This window comes from Stegostoma tigrinum, chromosome 1 (genome assembly GCF_030684315.1).
Source record: "Stegostoma tigrinum isolate sSteTig4 chromosome 1, sSteTig4.hap1, whole genome shotgun sequence".
In the NCBI taxonomy this organism is placed as follows: Eukaryota; Metazoa; Chordata; class Chondrichthyes; order Orectolobiformes; family Stegostomatidae; genus Stegostoma; species Stegostoma tigrinum.
Genome location: NC_081354.1, coordinates 131,975,781 through 131,996,257, shown reverse-complemented (window position 1 = coordinate 131,996,257; position 20,477 = coordinate 131,975,781). Strand labels below are relative to the sequence as shown.

The 20,477-nt window shown below is 42.5% G+C and overlaps 1 protein-coding gene across 3 annotated transcripts in view; it reads left to right on the top strand.

The window, feature by feature from the left end:
- The window catches only part of LOC125453069 (phospholipid-transporting ATPase ID), a 281,340-nt gene that overhangs the window by 211,425 nt on the left and 49,438 nt on the right, over positions 1 to 20,477 (top strand). For all 3 annotated transcript variants that reach the window (XM_059648627.1, XM_059648621.1, XM_059648622.1), the window contains 2 exons: positions 5,673 to 5,778; positions 15,470 to 15,599. In XM_059648627.1, the coding sequence (XP_059504610.1) occupies positions 5,673 to 5,778; positions 15,470 to 15,599 (236 nt within the window). The remainder of the gene's footprint in view (positions 1 to 5,672; positions 5,779 to 15,469; positions 15,600 to 20,477) is intronic.

The window sequence follows — 20,477 nt, the reverse complement described above, 5'->3', positions numbered from 1 at the left end:
AGTTAGGTCACATTTGGAATATTGTGTAGAATTCTGGTCCCCACACTGTAGGAAGGATGCAAAAGAGGGTGAAAAGGAAATTTCCAGGATGTTGCCTGGATTGGAGCATATTAGTTATAAGGAGTGGTTGGATAAACTTGGATTGTTTTCATAAGAGTGTTGGAGGTGCTGGAGTGACCTGATAGAAGTATATAAAATTATAAGAGGCATGAATATGGTGGATAGTTGGAGTCTTTTCCCAAGTAGAAATGTCAGGTACTAGGGGAGGCATAGATTTAAGGTGACAGAGCAAAAGTTTAAAGTAGATGTGCGAGGGAATTTCATTACACAGCGGGTGATAGGTGCCTGGAATGCGTCACCAGATAAGGTGGTAGAAGCAGATAAAAGGTTTAAGAGGCGTTTAGAGAGACACATGAACAGGCAGGTAATAGAGGAATACAGATCATATACTGGAAGGTATGAATAAGTTAGAATTGTATTGTGTTTGGCACAAATATAGTGAGCCAAAGTGCCTGTTCCTTGCTGTACTGTTCTGTATTCTATGTTCATCTATGTAGTTGAAGAGGAACCAAAAACAGATGCTTCTCGGAGTAGATTGTTGGCATTCTGACACGTTGTCGCAAATTAAGTGCACATTTTTAAAGGCATTGTTACACAGGTTACTCGTCTTTAGCCTCATCCCAGCATAGAACTCTGTCTAAGGGAGTGCTGCTTTTTCCCTAATGCTCAGTATAACCCAATACCTTCTCATTGTTCACTGTGTGACTATCACAAACTGGAAAGCTTTGAAACAGTTCAAAATGTGCACTTTTATTTAGCAACAGCAAGATCGAACAATAAACAAATAAAAGATGCATTTGCCCCCACCCGAACCATGGCACCCAAAAAGGCATCATTATATGTATGAACATTGTGGTGAATTTTTACAGTTAAAGGTGAGGAAATCAGTTCCGTACCCCTATGCAACCTATGAGGTCTTGAATTATCTTTGAGTAGTGGCTGGTAAAAATCGTTTGTCACTTGTACTTCTACAACACAGTTAGACACTGCAACATTTCATATGTAGGGTACTAATGATCGCAAACGACATCAGCCTGTGGTGTGAAAGTGCCTGACGAATGCAGTTGCCCCTTGAAAGGCTTTCTATCACTCACAAACAGAGTCAATGTTCTTAGACAGTAACCAAACATTTACTAAGCCCACTCTGGGTGTGGTCGCAGCCATTGCTCATTTCTAGCATTTCCAATTTGGAGTTGCATGAGTATGGAAGGCAACAAGGTAATCAAGGCTTTCTTCCTCATATTCCATGTTGAGCACATCAGTACTGAGTTGCCAGTATATTTTAACGTTATGAATTATGTCTAACTCCTCTTGAAAAACAGATATTATTTTTGTCTCAACCACTTCCTGTGGCATAGAATTCCACAGGCTCGTCACTCTTTGGGTGAAGACATTTCTCCTTATTTCAGTCCCAAATGGCCTACCCAGTATCCTTACACTGTGACTCCTATTTATGGACTCTCAAGTCATCGCCTGTCTAGTCCTGTTAGAATTTTACAGGATCTGCAAGATTTCACCTCTTCCCTCCGTTACTTTAAACTCGTGTATATAATCCTAGCTAATCCAGTCTCCCTTCACACGTCAGCCCTACCATCCCAGGAATCAGCCTGGTAACCACTCCCTTAATAGCCAGAGCATCCTTCCTCACATAAGGAGATCAAACCTGCACACACTACTTCAGGGGTAACAAGGTGTAGAGCTGGATGAACACAGCAGGCCAAGCAGCATCAGAAGAGCAGGAAGGCTGATGTTTCGGGCTTAGACCCTTCTTCAGAAATCAGGGAGGGGAATTGGGTTCTGAAATAAGTAAGGAGAGAGGGGGAGGTGGACAGAAGATGGATAGAGGAGAAGATGGGTGGAGAGGAGACAGACAGGTCAAGGAGGTGGGGATGGAGCCAGTAAAGGTGAGTATAGGTGGGGAGGTAGGAAGGAGATAGGTCAGTCTAGAGAGGATGGACAAGTCAAGGGAGCAGGGTGAGGTTAGTAGGTAGGAGATGGGTGTGGGGCTTGAGGTCGGAGGAGGGGATAGGTGGGAGGAAGGACAATTTAGGGAGGTGGAGACGAGCTGGGCTGGTTTTGGGATGCGGTAGAGGGAGTGGAGATTTTGAAGCTTGTGAAGTCCACATTGATACCATTGGGCTGCAGGGTTCCCAAGCGGAATATAAGTTGCTGTTCCTGCAGTGTTCATGTGGCATCGTTTTGGCACTGCAAGAGGCCCAGGATGGACATGTCATCTGAGGAATGGGAGGGGGATCTGAAAGGCTTCGTGACTAGGAGGTGCAGTTGTTCATTGCAAACTAAGCGTAGGTGTTCTGCAAAGCAGTCCCCAAGCCTCCGCTTCCGTTTCCCGGATGTAGAGGAGGCCACAACGGGAACAGCGGATGCAGTATACCACATTAGCAGATGTGCAGATGAACATCTGCTTGATATGGAAAGTCTTCTTGGTGCCTGGGATGGGGGTCAGGGGTAAGTGTAGGGGCAGGTGTAGCACTTCTTGCGGTTGCAGGGTAAAGTGCCGGGTGCTGTGGGGCTGGAGGGGAGTGTGGAGTGGACAAGGGATTGACGAAGAGAGTGGTCCCTCCGGAAAGCACATAAGAGTGGGGAGGGAAAAATGGTGATAGGGTTGGACTGCAGATGGCGGAAGTGTCAGAGTTGAGTCTGTTGATTCTGGAGGTTGGTGGAGTGGTACATGAGGACGAGAGGGATTCTGTTTTGGTTATTATTGCAGGGAGTGGATGTGAGGGATGGGTTGTATTTTAACTGCACACTACTTCAGGTGTGCTCTCACCAAGGCACTGTATAATTAAAGTAAGATGTCTCTGCTCCTGTACTTAAATTGTCATAAAATGAAGACCAACATACCACTTGCTGCCTTTCCCACCTGCTGTAATTGCATGCTTACTTTCAGCTTCTGGTGTACAACGAGATCCAGATCTTGCAGCACGTCCTCCTTTCCCAGTCATTTACCATTCAGATAATACATCTGCCGGCTTGTTTTGCTGCCAAAGTAGGTAACCTCACATTTGTCTACATTATATTTCATCTGTCATGCATTTGCCCACTCAGTCAACTTATCAAAGTCACACTGAAGCATCTGTGCAGCCTCCTCACAGTTCACCCTCTCACTTAACTTTGTGACATCTACAAACTTGGAAATATTGAAATTATTGCCCTCATCTAAATTGTTAATGTATATTGTGAATATCTGGAGTCTAAGCACGATAAGATTGTAAGAACTGCCAATGCTGGAGTCTGAGATAGCACAGTGTGGAGCTAGAGGAACACCGCATGCCAGGCAGCATCAAAGGAGAAGAAAAGCTGACGTTTCGGGTCAGGACCATAATCCACTCATTACTGCGTACCACTCAGAAAGCGACCCACATTCCTACTCTGTTTTTCTGTCTGCCAACCAGTTTTCTGTCTGCATCAATGAACTACTCCCAGTCCCATTCACTTTAATTTTACTTACTAATCTTTTCCGTGGAAGCTTATCAAAAGCCTTCTGAAGGTCCAAGTAAACTGTATTTACTAGGTCCCTGATCAACTCTACTAGTTACATCCTCAAGAGAAATGACCAGTTTGAATAGACAGACCCAACATATGAGTGACCAAACCCCAACTAATCTCTGTGTAACTCCCTGACTGACTCACGTATAATTGCAGACTGGTTGCACTTTCCTATTAGCAGCATTCCAGTGAAAGACACTGGTGCATTCTGTACCCTTAGTACTGAAGAACTGTGTTGTAAGTGGGTTGGAGCTGTGCCAGGAGGGGGCGGCAAGTCTGACACACGCCCAGTGTCTCAGTCTATTGATGGATGCAGTCTATGTTGCAGGCGGTCACTGCCAGTTGAGTGTCCCTTGTGTTGTTTTTGACTGCTGTCTAAAATGGAGATCCAGCAAAGCAAGAGGCAAGATGGAATTGCAGTTACCCACTCTGGCCTTCAAGTTGGGCATTGTCTTGTCTAGTTTTCATCTGGCTTTGGAAGAATGGGAAACTGCATGTCATTGAGGCTAGATGAGGTAACAACAGGATGCTAATGCATTCGAAAAGAATAGGCCCTTGACACTGTTGAGATTCTGTCATTACCATTCAAAACTTGGAGAATCTGACCTTTTTCTCTCAATGTTGAGAATCAAATTTCTGCCACTCTAATCCCAACTTTCTCAATTGTCTTGACAATGCATAATTCATTCAGGAGCTAGGGAGGTTCAGTGTCTTTTTTCATATACTTGTTTTCCAAGGGGCAAACAATTCCTTGTACAGTCTCACCTATTGTAAACACAGTGTACCTTTATCTGATTTTCAATGCATGATCCAAAAAAAATGTATGTGGTCTCTTACATGTATACATGGTTATTCCTTTTCCAGCGTTGCAAGCAAACTTTATCATCAGTACTTTTTAAATACTCTTATGTAATGATGTGTTTATGATTGGATTGCCAATGTTTCTGACTTTGCCTATTCTAATAAAAGATCCAAGTAAAAACTGTGAAATGTAGGACGAAAGTTATGACAGATGATCGAAGTACAATTCCCAAAATGTATGAATGAACATTTGTGTAAGGAGGGAAAAAGACCAAGTTAACTCGTTATGAAATCCATGTTCAAGATCTCTAGCATTTGGGGATGAGTGGAATGTGGTTATTTACCCCAGGCTAAACTTGGCACTAATGATTTGAATGAAAGGAAGATTTTGGTATCATCATTGGCAGCCCCTCACAGACGAGGATGACTTGGTGACCTTTCCTTAGAACTGCTAGTTCCGTAATGGACTGGAAACGTGAACTCTGATTTCTCTCCACAGATGCTGCCAGACTTACTGAGCTTTTCCAGCAATTTGTGTTTTTGTTTCTGATTTAGAGTATACGTAATTCTTTAGATTTTTATTGACATACTTGGGACAGGTGGTGGTCTCAGGAAGGGGTGGGTGGGGCATTGTTGTAGCAGCACCCTCCTTTCACTGTTTCGCCTAGCTTCCATTTTTTTCCCAACAGTGAGTCTCAGAATGCTCAATGCCTTCCTGGATGCTCCTCCTCCACTTTGGATGGTCTTGGGCCAGTGATTCATTGGTGTCTGTGAGAACGCCATACTTCATTAGTGAGGCCTTGAGGGTATCACTGAAATACTTCCTCACCTGGGGCTTTCCTGCCATTTCAAAGCTGGGAGTAGAGTACCTGCTTGGGGAGTCTTGTGTCAGTCATGTAGATGATGTGCCTAACCCATCATATCCGATTAAGGGTGGCCAGTGCCTATTGCTGGGGATGTTGGCCTAGACACTGACCTAATAACTCCATCATCCCATCACATCCCACCTATATCCAATCTTGTCTTCCCTTGGCAGTTAGAGTCCTGTCTGGCTATTTCAGTATCCTAGACATTTCATTGGAGGGGCCAGTTGCATAATTGTTGTGCTCCTGGATTAGAAATTAAGAAGCCTGTGCAAATGATCTGGAGATATGAGGTGAACATTTAATAATAAATAAACCTGGTATTAAATAACAACTTTGTAACTATCTGGAATATTGTTGCTTTGTAACTATCTGGAATATTGCTGTGAAAAAGCATTTTTAAAAAGACGTATGAAAAAGAAAAGATTTTTTTTCTTACAGAGACAGCTGTAAATATTGGCTATGCATGTAATATGCTGAATGAAGACATGAAAAACATATTCATCATTGAAGGCAACAATTCAGAAGAAGTACGTGTAGAACTGAGGTAATGAAACTAAATTTGACTTCTTCTGCCACATTGGAAAATAATATGAGGAGCATGTGGCAAAATTCCCGATTTTTCCAATAAACACGGCCAAGAGTTCAATGTCGCAAATTTACTTTTCTGTGTAAATTCTTTCACAGAGAATCCCCACAATGTGGAAACAGGCCCTTCGGCCCAACAAGTCCATACTGACTCTTGGAGCATCCCACCCAGACCCATCCCTTTATAACCCAGCTAAACTACACTCCCCTGAACACCACGAGCAATTTAGCATGACCAATCCACCTAACCTGCACATCTTTGGATTGTGGGAGGAGTACCACGAGGAAATCCACACAGACGCGGAAAAAATGTGCAAGCTACACACAGACAGTCGTCCGAGGGTGGAATTTGAACCCGGGTCCCTGGTGCTGTGAGGCAGCAGTGCTAATCACTGATGCTGCCCCATATAGTTAACGATTCTAAGAAGGTTAACAAAAAAAGTTAAGGATAGTGTACAGTTGAAAGACAAATGTACAATGTGGCAAGTGTAAATCTGGAGGACTGGGAAATTCTAAAATTCTAAAACGTCAAAATGAAGAAAAGGTAAAGGGGACATTATGTCTGACATATTTATTAGAATTCTTTGAGGAGGTAACAAGCACGATAGGTAAAGGGGAACCAGTAGTTTCAATATGTTTGGATTTCCGAGGTTTATCTGATAGTGCACGACACATAAAGCTACTTAATAAGAGCCCATAGTGCAGGGTGTATATTAGCATAGATAGACTATTGGCTAATTAATAAAAAAAGAGAGTTGGGGTAAGGGTAACCTTGGTGAGTTACAACCTTGATACGGACATGAGTAAAAAACTTGAATTTCAGAGGTGAGGTGAGAGTGACTGCTCTTGACATCAAACCACATTTGACCGAGTTTGACATGAAAACTACAGTTTTTGGGAAAAGTCTTTGCCTGTTGAAATCATACCTGACACGAAGGAACTTGGTTGCAGTTTTTTGGAGGGCTGTCATATCAACTGCAGGAGCTCCTCAAATTAAATATTTTCTCATCCTGCCCAGAGATGTTATGACGCACTCCTAGTACAGGCAGGTCTTGAACACAGGCTTCAGAGGTAGGGACACTAATATGGCACCATAAGAGCCCTCAGAATAATCTCCTTAACTAAATCATTTTCAGCTACTTCATCAATTACTATCCCTCCAACAGGGGTGGCACGGTGACTCAGTGGTTGGCACTGCTGCCTCACAATGCTAGGGACCTGGGTTTGAATCCACACTCTCAGGTGACTGTGTGGAGTTTGCCCATTCTGCACGTGTCTACATAGGTTTCTTCCGGGTGCTCTGGTTTCCTCCCACAGTCCAAAGATGTGCAGGTTAGGTGGATTGGCTACTGTTTCTAAAAGAAAAATATCCTGTAGTGTCCAGGGAAATATGGGGTAGAGGAATGGGTGTGATGCTCTTCGGAGGGTCAGTGTGAACTTGTTGGGCTGAATGGTCTGTTTGCACACTGTATGGGTTCTATGAAGAGCTTCTATTCTCAGTGGGTGGTAGTGACTGTGCAATACTCAACACCATTCATGACTGTTCAGATACTGAAGTAGCCCATGCTCAAATGCAGCAAGATCTGAACAGTATCCAGGTCCAGACTACCAGTTAGCAAATAACATTCATGCCAAGGGTTGGCCATTTCCAACAAGACAGAATCTAACTGTTTTCCCCTTGATATCAGGTGAGATTACCATTGTTGAATTCCCACTGCCAACATTCTTGGGGTTACCACTAAGCAAAAACTGGCCAGATACATACTGTGATTGCAAGGCTATGAAAACAAATAACTCACCTCCTGCCCCTGACTCTCCAAAGTCAGTTCACCATCTGCAATGCACAAGTCTGGAATATGGTGGAGTACTCTCCACTTACATTGATGATTGCAGTTGAAACAACACTCAAGAATCAGTACAAAGTTGCCCACTTGATTGGTCCCACATCCACAAACATTCAGTTCTTTTGCCAGTAAGGATAAGTAACAGCATTGTGTACCATCTACAAGATCAACTGCAGAATTTCACCAGGCTTGTTACACAGCACCTTCCAAACCCACAACCATTACTATCTGGAAGGACAAGGACAGTAGATCAGTATCATTACCATGAGCTGCAAGTTCCCCTGCAAGCCACTTGCCATGTGACTTCAGTGTTGCTGGGTTAAAATGCTGAAACTTTCTCCCTAACAGCATTGTGGGTGTACCGTCCCGAAATGGACTGTAGTGGTTCAGAAGGGCAACTTAACACTACATTCTCATGGACAGCTAGGAATGGACAATAAATCCAAGTGAATACAAATATAGTTTTTTAGAGGTCTTTTGGTCAAACAAGGGTAGGGAAAAGAAGAGGCCTTCCCAAAAGAAAAAACATTGTAATATATGGAAATAAACATGCTGATCGGACCAGACCTCCATTTTGAAGTATGAAAGATGAGCCAGATGAGTACACATCATACATAAGTTTTACTCTTTTTAGTCTTTTATTCTTTTTTCTCTTCTGGTTTGTGACCCCTCCTCTAGTGATTGTAGCATGCAGAATGAAAGAGATTTTTGGAGGTGCATACTATGCAAAGCATGCAACTATTTAATAACTGGGCTTCTTTTATTTATACCTCACTGTCTGGCTGTCCAAGTTATAACAGTGGCCAGAGAGAAGAAACTTGTTATTTTCTTCAGCCTGCAATCTGTAATTGTGCAAAACTGTTACCAGGGCCTGACTTAGATATAGTGTTTGAAATTTGCTCTGGACTAAAATGTAAAGTTTTAAAGAAGGTTTTGTTTTAACTACCATGTTATTAAATGAGTTGATTGGCCATTTTACCTTTTTTGGTGGGTTGGAGGTCTGCAGCCTCCATGCTCCAACTGGAAGAGGTGATTCCCATCAGGATTATCGATCCCTTCAGACTCGTGGGCACCTAAGATGGTTTCCCATGCCTTTGGACTACACAGGCATCTTTCAGAAATATGTAAAGTAAGGATCCTCTTCCTCAGCACCACGTACTCCAGAGGGGATGGCTACTGGAAGTTTCCTGAAGTTTGTCCTTAAATTTGATCTGAAATGTTATCTCTTTAGGTTTTTGGGCTCTTTATGTATTTAAGTATTAAAAGCTAATTTGTAGAATGGACAAATAATTTGGCAATTGAATATCAGCACTTTTTTAAAGAAGAATTGGGAGGCTACCTTTTATTTGAAAGGTGCAAGCCTACATGGAGCAGAGGAACAAAGGGAATGTTGGAGTGTAAATAATCCAATCACGAAAAGATGCATCATAGGTTAGCCAGACCATGAAAAAGATGTCAAGCACTTGGCTTTTCTTTCCAGAGAAATAGAATTAAAAAGTAGGAGAGTCATATTAAATAAAAACAAAATCCTGTGGATGCTGAAAAACTGAAATAAAACAATGTGCTCGACAAACTCAGCAGGTCTGGCAACATATTTAGAAAGCATAACAGTTAATGTTTTGAGACCAATATGACTGTTCTTCAGAACAGACCTAAAGCTGAACCCAGATGCTTCCAGACCTCCCGTGTTTCTCCAGCATTTCCTGTTTGTAACTTACACCTGTATTGAAATTTTTCCGGGCCACACTATTCACCATGCACTTGTTGCATTCTTGCTAGTTTGTAATATTGTAAGATAAGAGAGGGTATAAAGAGGATTTACAAGCAGATGTCAGAAATGCTTGGGCATTTGTATCAGAAAAGGAACAACAAATTTCTGTCTTAAAAGAAGGTGACCTAATGAAGGTATTTAATTTTACAGCAAGTTTTGATTGAATGGATACAGAGAGAATGTTTCTTTTGAGTTAGAGCATCTCGAGCATCAATATCATGGTCACCAAGAAATCCAGTGGAAAATTCAGAAAAATAACTACTTTCTGCTAGAGTGATACGGTGGCGCAGTGGTTAGCACTGCTGTCTCACAGCACCAGGGACCTGCACTTAATTCTAGCCTCAGGTGACTGTCTGTGTGGAGTGTGCACATTCTCCACGTGTCTGCATGGGTTCCCACCAGGTGCTCCAGTTTCCTCCCACAGTCCAAATATGTGCAAGTTAGGTAGATTGTCCATGCTAAATTGTCCATAAGTGCCCAAGGATGTGTAGATTAGATGGGAAGTGCAGGGTTACGAGGAACGAGTAGGGGTGGGATGCTGTTCAGAGGGTTGGTGTGGACGTGTTGGGTCAATTGGCTGTTGCCACACTATGGGAATTCTACATTAGTTGTGAGAATGTGAGCTTGCTAAAAGAGTGACTGCTTGAAGATAATGGTATAGATGGAAAATAAAGGAAAGCTAGATATGTGAGAGAAAAAGAAAATGCTTAGTGTCTTCATGCACCAGTAGTGAAAGTAAGCATGCAGGTGCAGCAGGTGGTGAAGAAGGCAAGTGGTATGTTGACCTTTACTGTGAGAGGGTTCAAATCTTTCTGACGTTGAAAACGACCTTGCTAAGACCACGCCTGGGTTATTGTATATAGTTTTGATCTTATCTGAAGAAGGATATTTTGGCTGTTGAGGAAGCATAAAAAAGGCTTACCAGACTGATTCCTCGGTTGGCAGTATTAACCAACAGGGAGACACTGAATCGGTTAGGAATATATTTCCTGGAGTTTAGAAGAATGGGGGTTGGGGCGATGTTGGTGGGATATCATAAAAACCTGTAAAACCCTAACGGGTTTAGACAGGGTACATACAGGATTGATGTTCTCAATAAAAATCAAAAGAACTGCAGATGCTGTAAATCAGGAACAAAAACAAAGTTGCTGGAAAAGCTCAGCAGGTCTGGCAGCATCTGTGAAGGAGAAAACGTTTCAGGTCTGGTGACCCTTCCTCAGAACTGATGATGGCTGACAAATTGTCAATTTCTATACAGAAAACAGGGAGGTGGGTAGGGTACAGAGTAAATGATAGGACAGAGCCCAAAGAGAGAGAGAGATAATTGGACAGACAAAGGAGTTGCCAATGATCAGGCAGGGAGGGTGTAAAGATGCTAATGGGGATTGTTAGTGACTAACAACAAGGAGTATGTAATGGCAGGCTATGTAATAACAAGGCCCGTGGTGTTCGACATGAGCTACTGGCTTGGATTGAGCATTGGCTGTCTGACAGAAGGCAGAGAGTTGGGTTAAAGGGCTCTTTTTCGGAATGGCAACTGGTGACGAGTGGTGTCCCGCAGGGTTCAGTGTTGGGGTCACAGCTGTTCACCTTGTATATTAATGATCTGGATGAAGGGACTGGGGGCATTCTGGCGAAGATTGCCGATGATACAAAGATAGGTGGACAGGCAGGTAGTACTGAGGAGGTGGGGAGGCTGCAGAAGGATTTAGACAGTTTTGGAGAGTGGTCCAGAAAATGGCTGGTGAAATTCAATGTGAGGTTTTGCACTGGGGGGAAAAAAAAATACAGGCGTGGACTATTTTCTAAATGGTGAGAAAATTTGTAAAGCAGAAGTACAAAGGGATCTGGGAGTGTTGGTCCAGGATTCTCTAAAAGTTAACTTGCAGGTAGAGTCTGTGATTAAGAAAGCGAATGTAATGTTGTTTATCTCAAGAGGGTTGGAATATAAACGCAGTGATGTGCTTCTGAGGCTTTATAAAGCTCTAGTTAGGCCCCATATAGAATACTGTGTCCAATTTTGGGCCCCACACCTCAGGAAGGACATACTAGCCTTGGAGCGTGTCCAGCGGAGATTCACATGGATGATCCCTGGAATGGTAGGTTTAACGTATGGTGAATGGCTAAGGATCCTGGGATTGTACTCATCAGAGTTTAGAAGGTTAAGGGGAGATCTAATAGAAACTTACAAGATAATGTATGGCTTAGAAGGGGTGGAGGGTAGGAAGTTGTTTCCATTAGGCGGGGAGACTAGGACCCATGGGCACAGCCTTAAAATTAGAGGGGATAAATTTAAAACAGAAATGAGACGACATTTCTTCAGCCAGAGAGTGGTGGGCTTGTGGAATTCATTGCCACAGAGTGCAGTGGAGGCTGGGACATTAGATGCCTTCAAGGCAGAGTTCGACAAATTCTTGATCTCAGAAGGAATCAAGGGCTACGGGGAGAGTGCAGGGAAGTGGAGTTGAAATGCCCATCAGCCATGATTGAAATGGCAGAGTGGACTTGATGGGCCGAATGGCCTTACTTCCACTCCTATATCTTACGGTCTTAAGGCCTGGTGTGCGTTGTCGGGGCTGGGATGTGGGAGAGTTCAGGCCCTAAAATTATTGAATTCAGTATTGAGCCTGGAGGGCTGTAGGGTCCCCACGTGGAAAATGAGGTGTTCCTCCAGCTTCTGTTGGGCTTCACTAGAACGCTGCAGCAAGCTAGAGACAGAGATGTTGACCAGGGAGCAGGGTGGTGTTTTGAAGTGGCAGGAAACAGGTGGTTCAGGGTCTTTTTTGCGAGCAGAACTTAAATGTTCTGCAAAGCGGTTGCCAAGCCTATGCTTTGATCCCCCAGTGTAGAGGAGACCACATTGTGAGCAGCGAATGCAGTGGACTAGATTCTGGAAAGTACAGGTGAAGTGTTGCATCACCTGGAAGGTATGTTTGGAGCCCTTGGATACTGGGGAGGGAAGAGGTAAATGGCAGGTGTTGCACTTTCACCGGTTACAGGGGAAGGTGCCGTAGGGCTGTTGGGGGTGAAGGAAGTGTGGACCAGGGTGTCCCAGAGGGAACAGTCCCTGCGGACGGCGGACAAGGGAGGGGAGGGGAATATGTGTCTGGTGGGGACATCTTGCTGGAGGTGGCAGAAATGGTGTCTGATGATCTTCTGAATGTGGATGCTGTGGGGATGGTAGGTCAGGATAAGGGGAACCCTATCGCTGTTGCGGGAGGGAAGAGAAAGGGTGAAGGCGGAAGAGCAGGAGATAGGTCGGACCTGGTTGAGGGCCCAGTTGACAATGGAGCTGGGGAATCCTTGGTTGAGGAAGAAGGTGGACATTTCGAAGGCTTCCTTGTCGAAGTTAGCCTCATCTGAACATATATGATGGAAACAGAGGAACTGAGAGAATGGGTTGGAGTCTTTACAGAATGTGGGGTGTGAGGATGTCTAGCTAAGGTAGCTGTGGGAGTCATTTGGTTTGGAATGAATTTTAGTGAGCAGTCTATCCCCAGAAATAGATACAGAAATGTCAAGGAAGGGAAGGGAGGAGTCAGAGATATACCAGGTGACAGTGAGGCCAGGGTGGAAATTGGAGGCGAAATTAATGAAGTTCTCCAATTCCAGACGAGAGAGGGAATTAGCACTGACGATATCATTGATGTATCAGAAAAAGAGTTGTGGGTGGGGGCCAGAATAGGACTGGAACAAGGAATGTTCCATGTACCCCACAAAGAGACAGGCATAACTAGGGTCTGTGTGGCCACCTGTAGCAACCCCCGTTACCTGAAGAAAATGAGAGGAGTTGAAAGAGAAGTTGTTGAGGGTGAGGACAAGCTCTACCAAGCGGAGGAAAGTGGTGCTCGATGGGGATGGTTCAGGTCTTTGCTCCAGGAAGAAGTGGAAAGCCCTCAGACCCTCCTGGTGGGGAATGGATGTGTAAAGGGATTGCACATCCATGGTAAAGAGGAGGTGGCTGGACCTGGTAAACTGGAAGTTCTGAAACTGGCATAAGGCGTCAGATGAATCATGGATGTATGTGGGTAGGGACAGGACCGGGGGTAGAAGACCGAGTCAAGGTAGGAAAAGATGAGTTCTATGGGGCATGAGCCGGCTGAAACAGTGGCTCTGCCCGGACAGTCCTGTTTGTGGATTTTTGGCAGGAAGTAGAAACGAGCTGTGCGGGGTTGGGGGACTATTAGCTTGGAAGCAGAGTGGGGGAGATCACCGGATGAAATGAGATCAGTAAACGTAGTGGATACAATGGCCTGATGTGCCATGGTGGGGGTCATGGTCCAGGGGAGGGTAGGAGGAGGTATCTGAGAGCTGGCGCTCAGCCTCTGCAAGGTAGAGGTCAGTACGCCAGACTCCAACAGCACCATCCTTATCAGCAGGCTTGATGTCAAAGTCAGGGTTAGATCTGAGTGCACGGAGTGCAGTCAGTTTGGAGCGAGATAAGTTGGATTTGTTGAGAGGGGCAGTGAAATTGAGGCGACTAATTTCACGTCGACAGTTCTTAATGAAAAGATCGAGTGCAGGTAAAAGGCCAGAGGGAGGGGTCCAGGTGGAGAGAGAGTGTTGGAGCTGTGCAGAGGGGTCTGTGGGACAGAGAGAGGATTCCTGTCCAAAGAAATGGGCCCGGAGGCAAAGGTGGCCGAAGAAGAGTTCAGCATTATGTTGTGCCCGATTCATTAAGGTGCGGGCGCAGAGGGATAAAGCTGAGGCCTTTGCTGAGTACAGAGCATTCAACATCAGAGAGCGGAAGGTTAAGAGGGATGGTGAATACTCGACAGGAAGTGGGGGTAGTTGGGGGAAGAGATAGAGCCAGAGGGAAGGCGAGGAGAGGAAGGTTCCTTAGGGCCATGGGTATTTTTGAGTTGTTGCATCTTGTGGGCCTTGATGCCTGAAAGGAAAAGAGAAAAGTTTCTTGTTAGCGAATGAGCCGGAGGATGAAGTGGAACTGAGGAGTGGTGCAGCCCTGCACCAGCACTTTGCGATGCTGTTGTTGAGAAATATTGAGAGTGTGCATGTGGCGCTGCATGGCACTGAGTGTGAATCTCAGGATGTGGCGAGAGCTGAAGTCCATGGCACGTTGAACATCATAGAGATATCTGTGATCCTGGGAGGATTCAAAACGTAAAGGATGAAAATTCAATTGGAATCCACGTGGCGTGAGTCTGAGCCGAAAGCAGTCACTGAGGAACGTGATGTGGCTGTGGAAACGAGTTTTAGTAAATATCTGGTCAAACACCAGGAGTGACAGTGAAATTAAAGTCGGTGGGCAGGAAAAGAGATTGGAACAGAAATCCTGTCGGAGAGAGGAACAGAACTTCTCCAAGGTGGGCCTACCAGGAAGAGATGTGGCACTGAATTAAATATGAAATAAAAACCCAAAGAACTGTGGATGCTGTAGGTCTGGAACAAAAACAAAGTTGCTGGAAAAGCTCAGCAAGTCTGGCAGTATCTGTGAAGGAGATGTTCTCAATAACTGGGGAGCCCAGAACCAGGGGTCACAGCCTAAGATAAGGGGGTAGGACTTTTAGGACAAATTAGGAGAAATGTCTTCGTACAGAAAGTGATGAGCCTGTGGGATTCTCTGCCATAGCATCTGTCGAAGCCAAAATATTGAAGAATTTCAAAAAAGATGTTGATGTAATTCTTGAGACTAAATAGATCAAAGAATAGGGGAAGAAAGCAGGAAAGGACGACTGAATATGTTATTGAGTGGTGGATCAGGCTGGATGGGCCAAATGGCTGATTCCTGATCCTATATTCTGTGTTTCTATTGATTTAAATAAGGTAATGTAGGAGAATTCTCAAGTTGAGTGTGAACACTAACTGAACTGTTTGGTCAAATGGCCTATTTCTATGCCTGTATCCTATGTGTATAAAGCAAAATTCATGATATAACATTTTAAATTCGGGGGAACTTAATCTATATCTTACATCAAATCAAATTACTACTCTTCCTGTACTCAAAGGATGACACGTTTTTGTAAGTTTTCCTTCATCATATATTTGGTACATAATTAACACTCTTGTGTACATAGAAAAGCTTCAGCAATAATGAAAAAAGAGGATCAAGCAGAAATCAGCATCAAGCAGCCAAAGAAACCAGTTGTCATACCTGAAGAAAATGTCGATGGGGAGTATGGGCTCGTGATCAATGGAGATTTACTGGTAAGAAACTGTTGCTGATGTAATTTACCTCTGTTTGTTGAAGAGTAGTATTTGAATGTCATTATTGAGAAACTTTACAGGATGTTGCTCATGATAACCCAGAGAATATGATGAGGTTGAAAACATGTCAGTCATCTTGTGGAAATGTGTAATTAGAGCTCGAACAAACATGGACTTACTGTGCAACTTATTGTTGTTGTGCTGTCTCACCCTCTAATAACTTGTTGACAAGTTTAGCGGAGGATTTGAGATCAGTGGGAAAGTCTCTAAATATCCTCAATTGAAGGTGTGGGAGGAGGAAAGGTGAGAATTGGTTCATGCAGAGGAGGAATAGCTCTAGTAATAGGCTATTAAATAGGTGGAGCCCATCCAGGCAGTATGAATGCGATTGTGGTCTATCTATAATGGAGATGCCTCTCGATAGTGGGAGCAGTCAGTGTTGCTTCCAAACTGCAGAATCACCGTCTGTCTCCTGAATATCTATCAGACATTCTCAATAAATCAATCATGATATGTGTGCACAACAGAGGCCACATTCCACTGAATTTTTATACTGAGGTTCCATAACGGCAAGAATGATGCCTCACGCAGTAGGGAAGAATTCAGCTATCAGGCACCCTCCTAGCACTTGGAAAAATTCTTAGCACTCTCAACAAAAAACAAATGCTGGAAATCTGAAACAAAAACAGGAATAACTGCAGAAACTCAGCAGGTCTGATAGAAATGAGGAGAAATTGGAGTCCACGTTTCAGGTTCAGGGACCCCTTTTCAGAACCATAAGAAAGTTATAGATGTTTGGGGTTAGGATTAATAGGTCCTTGACAACTAAAAGGTAGGAAACACAGGGTGGATATAAATGGATGCTTCTCAAACTGGAGTTGAGTTGAAAATGGTGTTTCGCAAGGACGTTTGGACCCTTGCTTTTTCTGATTATAAAAAAAACATTTTGAGATGGGCTTTGAGGGCAAATTCTCTAAGTTTGCAAATGATGCTGAGCTAGAGAGAATAGTGAACAATGAGGATGATTCTGAGTGACTTCAGAGAGACAGTGATAAATTGGCCAAATGGACGAACACCTGACAGATGAGTTTCAATGCAGAGAAATGTAAGATAGTACATTTTGGTAGAATAAACACGAGAGGTGATAGAGATTTGAGAGGAGTATGGGAGCACAGGGACCTATCTCTCTTACTCAGAGAGTTGTTAGAATTTGGAATACACCACCTGGGAAGTGGTGAAGACTAATTCCATAGGAGGTTTCCAAAGAGAGCTGGATATTCATTCAAAAGTCGTGAACTTAGAGGGCTACGTAGATAGGGCTGGAGAATGGGGCTAGCTGGGTGGCTGTTTGAGAAGCCAGTACAGGCACAATGGGTTTATTGGCCTCCTTCTGCACTAAACAATAATTCTATGATTCTAAGGATCACTGAACCTAAAATGTTGATTCTACTTTCTCCCCAATGATACTACCGTGTTTGCTGAGTTTTTCCAGATATTTCTGTTTGTGTTAATCTTAGCATCTTGTTCTATTATTTTCACAAGTTTTATTGAGTGGGATGTACATAGCAGATGATGTGCACAATAGGCAGTTAAAGTAGTATCAGAGTCCATTGTACACAACTGGATACCAATTTTGGTTGATTAATAATTGAGTTGGGCACTGCAACCAAAACTGGAATTTATTGCAGATGATTAGGCACAAGAAATCAAGTTTACCATATCCAATATAACTTCTGTTTCACCGTCCCTGCCAAGCAGAGGGAGATAAATCTATCCCATTTTCTTTCTGCTGAGGCATAAATATTTGTAAACAGGGTATACATGTTTTAAGGACGTCTGATTGTCATATATTTTCTACATTGCTATCATTGCACTTTGAAAAATTCTGAAGTCAATTAAAGATCAGATGAAATGCTCAATTAATAGATACCTTTCTAGGGGTCTTGCAGTGCAGTGGTCATTTACCTGCTGAAGGTCTGGATTCAAGCCTGACTTCAGGATGTGATGGCTGTGTAGGTGTGTGATACATATCCAAACAAGTTGATTAAAAAATACCTTTCTTTCACTTTTTCTGGGTAAACAGGCATAGATTTTCAACATACCACCCAGGGTTCAATTTGACATTGGTTTCTGTAGCAGCGGCAGCAACACATTCAATTTTTTTTAAAAAGTAGAATTCTCGGACCAATTTAACCATCATACTACCCAATAAAAGCGATGTAGGAGAGAGTAAAATTAATAAAGTTGACTTACAATCCAATGTCATACCAGTTCTACTCAATCCTACCTTATCTTCACCAATTTAGGCACCAAACCTACCCAGGGTTGGTAAGACTGAATCATGTGAAATCATTGGAATGTATAACCTGTGAAGAAAAACAACTTCACAGGCTTTACTGTTAAAGTCTATCTCACACACACAGTCTTTACTCTCAATCTGTTAGAAACTATATATTTGTTCACCTTGGAAAATGTTATTGATGTAATAAGTCTTTTGAGTAAGGTTTGGATGGGACAGGGTCATGGAAGGCCTGTGAGAGGGTGGAAGTCAGGAGAGATTGAATGACATAAGGTTTAATTTTGGCCAAAGGGAATGTTGATGAAAAAGAACAGAAACAACAAAACAAAAAGAATGCATAGAAAAGGTGCACTACTGTCTGAAAGCAAAAATAAGAGAAAAACCAAATCATGAAAGAAAAGGAAAATAAATGGATAGGCAGAATTTATGGTCTGAAATTGTTGAACTTAATGTTAAGTCAAGTCTATAGAAAATGAAATGTTATTTGTTGAGGTTCTTTGGAAAAGTGAGGAAAGTCAAGGACAGAAATGTCAGCATGAGAACAAGGTAGAGAATTAAAATGAAAGGCCACAAAAAGTTTGGAATCGTGCCTATAGATTGAACAAAAGTGTTCTGCAAAGCAGTCACCAATCTGTATTTGTTTTCCCAAATGTACATGAATCCACATTGTAATCAGAAAATACAGTAGACTAATTTTTCACAGAAGTACACATACAACACTCCTTCATCCAGAAACAGTGTTCCCGCTAATTTTTCTGGGCTTCTGTGGAACATGGAGTAGTTTCAGCAGCATATTGCCTACATTAAGTACAAGTGATATCGCAGTTTATTATTTTTCAAAATTTGTTTATTAGCTATTAAATATTTGTGTTTATCATATTTTATTTTTTAAAATTCATTTATAGGATGTGGACATCGTTGGCATCCACAGGCATTTTACCTGCATAAACCGATTTTTTTTACAGTGTGAATTATTAAAAATGTACATTCATATTATTTTACAGTTACAGGCATTCTTCTTCCTAAAAAAAATTGTTCAGCTGAGAAGTCTGTGGACCTGTTTAGTGAGAATGCTATGTACACTGCATATACCGTGTGACCAAAAGAGGCACTAGTAATTTATTCAATCCTTTGTTGGGAACTTTCAATGCCTATTTTTATTTGTTACTCAGTATTTGTATACTGCATTCATTTTGATGTTTTGTCCAGATGTAATATATGGCTTAAATGACGTCAAGCTAAGTGGTCTATTACTAATCTATTCCTGGATTTACACTTAATCGAGTTGATGTGACTAAATCTATGCTCACAGTCAACACTTAATGACTGAAGTGTTGTACAAATGTCCAGAAAAATGGACATTTCTTGAAAGTGGTCATCACTTTAGAGCATAGTCAACTAAATTACTGAATTTCTGAATGGAACCCATCTTGATTTTCCCCACAACTGTACATTTGAACTCAGAGTATTCCTCACGTATCTTTTTTGTCCATACCTTCATCATAGTTTGGTATAAAAGTGGAATTTTTCAATATCGGTCCCACAGTACTATGTTTTCCAGATTCATAATTGGTTGTGTTGGTGATTGCAGCCTCATCAAATGCATGCCACTGTCATAATTTCTCTTCTGGAAATCTGCTTTCCAAGTGGTTAGATAGCAGTTGAATCTTTTGAAGGTTTGCAGCAATGCCCACATCACAGTTGAGAGCATTCAGGACCTTCTTAATTTCATTATTCCAATAAACACGTTCACCTAGATACTGAATCTTCAGTTTATTAATCTTGGCCTTTGCAAATGGCATTGTCTAAAATGTTATCAAACAGCATTCTGCTAGAATTTGCACAGCAATTCCAGTTCACCGTGAACATCGTTCAGAGTTGTGAATACAGTGTGATTGTGCAGCTATGTGAACGTTTTCCAGCAATATTGGTTTATTGGATCGGTTCACTTATTCACTTGCTCTGTGCACTACTTAACTAAAACATTGTAATTTTGCATTAGTAAAGTGTCTTGACAGCCACTTCACTGCACTCACTTGTTGAAATGCCACTGTATCACATTCTATAACTTGGCAAAATCTTCAAATTATCCTTTCTTCACATTTAACCAGAACATTGCATACACTGCTCTTAGAAGCTTTTCAATATCATGCATGCTTGAAACTTGTGTCGAAGCATCATTTATCCCCAGATCTTTCCTATTGGCAATGCACTGCTGATCCAGCAAATGTTTGATTTTGCATTGCAAGAGTGTGGCTTTTCCACAGACTTTCTTTCCCAGCATAACAGAAGTTTCGCCTAATTAAACATCTCCATCTTTTGTACATCAAGATCACTTGCTGTCACAATGGAGCACTGTTGCAAACTCAGATCCTAGTGGAAAAGTGATGTATTGAATCAACATTTTTGTGTGTTGAAAGGTCTGTACTTATGAATACTATCATGGTAATGAAAATGTGATTTGTGCAATTCATCCAGGCACCATCTGTGTATAACAAAACAAATACACTACGAATTTGAAGTTGTAATTCTTGCTGCACTAGCTCTCAGTAATTGCCATCTACTTCGACACATAATCA